Source organism: Rhinolophus sinicus, chromosome 14, assembly GCF_057876585.1.
Source record: "Rhinolophus sinicus isolate RSI-liver-muscle chromosome 14, RSI-T2T, whole genome shotgun sequence".
NCBI lineage: Eukaryota > Metazoa > Chordata > Mammalia > Chiroptera > Rhinolophidae > Rhinolophus > Rhinolophus sinicus.
In genome coordinates this window covers 173,281,054-173,287,053 of record NC_142514.1, presented here as the reverse complement: position 1 = coordinate 173,287,053, position 6,000 = coordinate 173,281,054, and the positions used below count along the sequence as shown (strand labels likewise).

Below are 6,000 nucleotides of genomic sequence, written 5' to 3'. Positions count from 1 at the left end.
CTCCACCCGCCCGAGAGGGAAGTGGCCAAGGCCACAGAGGGGACCTTCAGCTAATGCCCCTCAGCTTGTCCCATTTAAGTTGGAGGTCAGCAGGTGACTGAACAGGGTTACCTCAGGGCTTCCTTGTACCCCATCTTCTCAACACACCTGGACATCAGGGCCTGACCCACTCAAATGCCATGCTCCATTCTTGGCGAGCTACCATCTGCTGCTGCTTTTTGGGGAGGAGGATCTCAGCTTCCTGAACCATCCAGCACCCCCATTCTTCCCACCACCCAGGCCTAAGAGGCTGGGGAGGAAAAATGCACATGGGGAAAGGGGCCACCCCAGTTTGTCTGTGCTCATCTGATTGCGGACCCCAACCTGGGTACCATTCCCGTCTCCATGGACCTGATGAAACCCTGAGAGGTGGCCTGAGCAGAACCCCCTGTCTGGAACACCCAAGTCCCCCTCATGCTTACTTCTCCCAGGCGTCGTGCCGGGGGCTCCCTGCAGGTGTCACTGAAGGGCAGGAAACTGAGCCATCTGGCAGCCCGGACTCTCCTGCCACCTGCCCCAGAGGGCCCTGTGACTCAGTCCTCGCCTCCTGCAGAACTTCAGCCTCGCTAGGACTCCCACGCCCTCCGCTGCCATGGTCTCGGAGAGAGACCGGAAAGATGTCTGCTCAGCTGGGAGTACCGTGAGGTGGGCCAAGCCAAGGGAAGCAGTTGCTCCCTCTGGGTTAGGGTTCCCGGGGGACAGGCACCTTGCTGAGGGCTGTCTATCCTCCATGTCTGTGGGGACAGAGCTAGGAGTGCAGTTTCCAGGCTCTCGGCCTCACGTGAAAAGGTGGTGGCTCAGGTAGTAAATGGCCATCAGCTGTGGCTAGTTGGCCGTCAGCTGTAACCATTGAGCCGTTGGCCACTAGTATAACTGCTGCGGCTGCGCTGGGGAGTTGAGTGGAGGAGAGTCGAGGGAAGTCAGAGTCGTCGGTCGGTTGGCAGAAAAGCGGACAGCAGGTCGGTCGCACGTCATGTGAATCCAGCCTCCAGTGAGACTATAGTGGTATGACCCCCCTACCTATGGCTCCATGGGTGTTCCTTTTTGGCCTCACCATATCCTGTGTTCTTGTGTGGGAAACGGGACCAGAGACCCCGCCTGATGACTCCCTGCATGACAAATGGTGCAGTGAGCAGGGTCCCCCGCGTGACAATGTCCCAAGCCTCACACAATCCTGTCACCATCCCAGTGTTCAGATGAGGAAAGGGAGGCTCCAAGAAGTGAAGGGGTTCACCAGGGGCCACCCTGCTACAAAACACCAGAGCCTCTGTTGGAACTCTGGTCTGCCTGACCCTCGGGCTGAGCTCTTCTCAGGGCAAAGGGAATGGGCGGCCGTACCCCTTCCGAGACCTAGTGATATGGAATTGCTGCATGTGCACCGAGGGACCCCCAAGTTAAATCAGACCTCACCCCTACCACACAGCCCCAAGGCCAGAGGAAGCCCCAGATTCTCCTTGTCTGCGACCAGATGCAGAAGGTTGAGGATTATTTAACTTCTTGTTTTTCATTGTCCTATCGGTAAAGTGGGAATAATGACGAACATGCATCTCATAGGATTGCAGTGGGCAAATCAGTTAATATGTCGATGGGACTAGTACAGAGCAAGTGCTACCTAAGCACCAACTGTATGTAAAACGGTCGCCCAATTGTTACGTGTGTATTCACCAGGTCTCGCTGGTTCCTCCTTGGCAGACGCACAACTTCTGTCCTCATTGCCAATATCAATACAAGGCCAGGCACACAATAGGCTCATTGATGCCTTTTGCTTCCGTCATGAATGGCTGTCAAGGTCTGTGTGTTGGAGGGTGATCTTGAATTCTACACTCCAGCCAGCCACATTCTTCCCCGTAGCTAGGCAGGAGGAGTCTTTGGGAAACCAGAACTCGTTACTGACAAAAAGGTTTCCTTCTTTGCTTTGACCACTGGGAAGCTCAAAGGCAAAATTGGTTCAACTAAACTGGAGCTCAAGGATGGCAGCTGCTTTTGTTTTGCATTCCAACCAGACTGATCAATACGTGCTGAGTAGAGAAGGCTTCTGAGGCTGCAGGGAGTGATATCAGCTGTAAGATGCCCAGGGTGCATCTGGGCTGAGAAAGATGAGAACAATGATCAATTATCAATGATCAATGACGTCTGCTTTGAGCACAGCCATGGAGAGCACACTGTGTGCATAGCACGCATTTGCCATCGCCAGGCTGGGCAGCTCAGCTGTGTTTATTTTATCCACATCTACCCTTCCTCATAAATTTATATTTTCTCTGTTATGTTTTATATTTTATTATACGTATACTTCCTTTGTGGAATTAGGTGGGTTTTAAGTAAAATAAGCTGGAACAGCTTCATTCGGACCCCTCAGCCCTCTGAGCATAGTAAGAGCTCCAGGGAGGGTCCCTGATGGTGGCAGAGAACAGTCCCCATGGAGCTTAAGGCTTCTCAGCCCCCAGTATTGGCCCTGGATTTCAGCCACAAAAAACTTCTTGCAAGAAATTAATTAGGTTCAGATCTAGAGTTAGACCATCACTAAGATGTGTCCCCTCCATCCTCACTGAAGACAAGGTTGTCTGGCTTGGGCCCTCCAATTGCATCTCTCTTTGGGGTATGTCCGTGTCTATAGTGTATCGGGGCCTGAGAATCTAAAGCAACATGATTTAGGAGGGCTATTAACAATGCAGATTTCTTGTCCCCAGCGCAGAACTACTGCATCGGAATTCCTGAGCTTTGGAATATGCATTTTCACCAGTGCTCCCATTGGAATGAGACCCCCACAGGCCTAGGGGCTGGTGAGGCACCACGAGTAACTGGAACAACCCTGGGCTCCTACGCTGGGGCAGCAGCGCCACCTGGTGGATCCTTTGGGAACACCTCTCTCTGCTGCCCTGTCCCACTACCGCAGGGAGGCAAGCCCCCACTACCCCATCTCACCCCTTCCTCCTCCTCCAGGCCCTGGAGATTAGAGAGTCGGAGTCTTCTGGGCAAGTATCCTCCTATGTCAGCCTTTCCCCTCGTCTTCCATAGCAACCCCACCCCAGAAGGATTTCCCCATCACATGCCCTAAAGCAGCTGTAGAGAAAGGCAGTGAGTCTGAACCCCTCTGGGCTTCGTGACACTGGGCATAGGGCATGTGCTGGGGCTCACTGTCTGTGTACAAGCAAGAGCTTCCTTTCAAGTCTCACAGTGCGTCTCTGAAGCTCCTGAATTCTGCACATCTTACTCCATCACATTGCTCTAATACAAACACGTTTCCTTCCTTCGTCTAAAACAGATGCCCTAGAAAGAGGCCTGAGTTTATCCTGTGGCTTCACTGACCACACTTCACCAGCCCACTTTTGTGTACCTTTTGGGGACACCGGTACCCTGGCCTCAGAGGCAGGAACTCAGAGGTACGATCTATACCTGTTTCAACACACAAACCAAACTCCAGCCATGGCTGCAGCCAGGCAGTTGGACCACAGCGGGCCTCACGCTCCTCAGGCACCAGGCGGGATTGTTACAAATCCTCTTTAATAGTTAGTCATCGAATCTCGAGTATGCTTTACAGAACTGTGCATGGAGCCCCTCCCCACTCCCCTACAAGGCACAGCCTCACCCACCCACTCCCCGGGGGACAGAGGAGAGGAGAAAGCATCCTCCCCACTTCCCTGAACAGTTCAGGGTCCTGGTGAATGCAGGGTCAGCTCTGAGTCACACCGCGACTATGCACCTCTCTGATTCCCTAAGCAGCCCAGGGCCTGGCCAGACCCCACTTTGACTTGGCTCATCTAGGCCCTGCCTCTACTCCGTGGCCCAGGCAGATCTGAGCTGCCTGGGCGGGGCTGGGTCAGGCCTGGGGAATGGGTGCCACCCCTAACGTCAGGTAAAGCCCACCCTCTCCCACAACCTCTAATGAAAATGTAAAAACCACAGATATATGTATCATAGTGGAAAAAATGTAGACCCACGCAGTGGGCAGTCCCCTGACAGCCCAGGGTGCCTTATCCCCCCACCCCTTATTTCCCACATACAATATATACAGCCCTGAAGGCAGGGAGAAAGCCAGACATGCTGTGGGAAGCATTTTCTCTGAGTTGCTCCGAGAACCCTGGTGGGCAGTGAGCTGAGGAGTCACAGAAGGACGAAGGCAGAAAGGCAGGGAAAGGGGTCCAGGCTCCAGGAAGCCCTCCACTTCCAGCCAGCGCAAGATGGACAGGGGGCCTTGGCAGTGAGGTGGGAGGTGGGCCTGGAGGAGGCGCCAGGGAGGCCCCTAGGAGTCCTGGGCAGGGAGGCAGGGAGCGCCGCTGCCTTAGTACTTGGGGACCTTGCTGTAGTCTTCGGAGTGGACGTGCCGGCACAAGCAGATGGACAGGAGCATGCCCAGGAGCTGTGGGGGGAGAAGGTGAGAATCAGAGGAGGTAGGGCTGCCCAGTCCCCCAGAGTCCCCTGCTGTCCAGGTCAACACACAGAGTTTGATCCAGATTCAGTGGATCTTCAAGTAGAGCCTCATGACCAGCCTGTGATTCAGGTGGCAGAGGGGCCAGGGGGCCAGGGCTCAGGCCAGGCCTGCTGCTGGGCCTCTGGAAGCTGACAGGCAGGCCCCAGCCTCCCGGAGCACATCCGCAGAGCAGGGGCAATATGGGAGGACAGAGTGTGGGGAGCGCTGCAGGGAAGGGGGCGCAGACCTCAATGACAGCAACGCCCACACACACGCCTAGGATGATGCCCAGGTTCTCCTGCAGCCACGCCTGCACCTTCTCCATGCAGCCCTGCAAGGGGAGAATACAGCCAGGTCAACCCGTGTCGTGCCACTTCAGCTCTCACACATAACCACCAGGAGGGGCCACCCCCAGCCCAGGGGGCCTGCAGTGTACTGTGTGCTCCTTGAAGGGACAATGAATGCATAGGAGGGTACCAATGACAAGGGAACAAACGGGTCAAAGGCAGGAACAGCTAAGGGAGGGAAGGAAGGAAGGAAGAAAGGAAGGGAGGGAGGGAGAGAGGGAGAGAGGAAAGGAAGGAGGGAGGGGGGAGGAAGGAAGGGAGGAGAGAGGGAGGGAGGGAGGGAAGTGAGGGAGGGAGGGGGAAGGAAGGGAGGGAGGGAGGCAATGAGGGAGGGAGAGAGGGAGGAGGGAGGGAAGAGAGGGAGGGAGGAGGAAGGAAGGGAGGAGAGAGGGAGGGAGGGAGGGAAGTGAGGGAGGGAGGGGGAAGGAAGGGAGGGAGGGAGGAGCCCAAGCCCAGGGGAGCCTGGGCGGCCCAAATACCTGAACCCATGGGCACCCCCAAACCCAGGCTGTGGCCCCACAGCCCCCACATACCTCGTGGTACACAGGCCAGTCCTCAGGACTGTTGATGCTCTCTGTCCTGTTGGCATCGGGGGCCTCGCAGAAGCCCTTCCTCACGAAGTGGCTGTCATCATCCCCCTTTTTCTCGCAAGAACAGGGGTAGGTGACGTTGGTGCGATTCATGAGCTCAGCGTTCTCTGTCCAGTTATAGAAGCTGATCCAGCCACAGCATTTCCCCTGGGCAAAGAGGCGACAGGCTGCTCATACCCACTGCCCATTCTGGCAGGGCCCCTCCTGGCAGAGAAGGGGCCTCCCCAGAAAGAGGCTTAGATCTGCCACTTCCAGGCCTCCCTGGTTCCAGCCAAACCACCAGGATTTGAGTTTAGGATTCATTTTGGCTTCTGTGAGCCACAGAGGATTTAAAGGGGCTTTCAGAAAACACACATTACAAACTATTAAACAGTAGGAAGGAAAAATCAGGAGCCGCCAATCTACAAGGCAGAATAGGAGGGAAGTTCAAGTTGAAAGACAGAACACAGGAGTGGAGGATACAAGGCAGGCAGATGGCATACACGGAAGAGTGTGGGGTCTGCAGTCAGGTTACTGGGTTCAAATCCCAGTTGCTCTGCCACCTACCAGTTTTTCACTTTGGTCGAAGTACTGACCTAAGTTTCCTCATCTGCAAAATGGGGTAACAAGATTTCTA

At 55.2% G+C, this 6,000-nt stretch overlaps 1 protein-coding gene across 4 annotated transcripts in view; it reads right to left on the bottom strand.

The window, feature by feature from the left end:
• Positions 1 to 3,523: 3,523 nt before the first annotated feature.
• Positions 3,524 to 6,000, bottom strand: part of CD82 (CD82 molecule) — a 50,627-nt gene continuing 48,150 nt past the window's right edge. For all 4 annotated transcript variants that reach the window (XM_019746449.3, XM_019746450.3, XM_019746451.3 and 1 more), the window contains 3 exons: positions 5,328 to 5,531; positions 4,695 to 4,778; positions 3,524 to 4,396 (listed from right to left, as the gene is read on the bottom strand). In XM_019746449.3, coding sequence (XP_019602008.1) covers positions 4,319 to 4,396; positions 4,695 to 4,778; positions 5,328 to 5,531 — 366 coding nt within the window. In that variant the 3' untranslated portion in view covers positions 3,524 to 4,318. The remainder of the gene's footprint in view (positions 4,397 to 4,694; positions 4,779 to 5,327; positions 5,532 to 6,000) is intronic.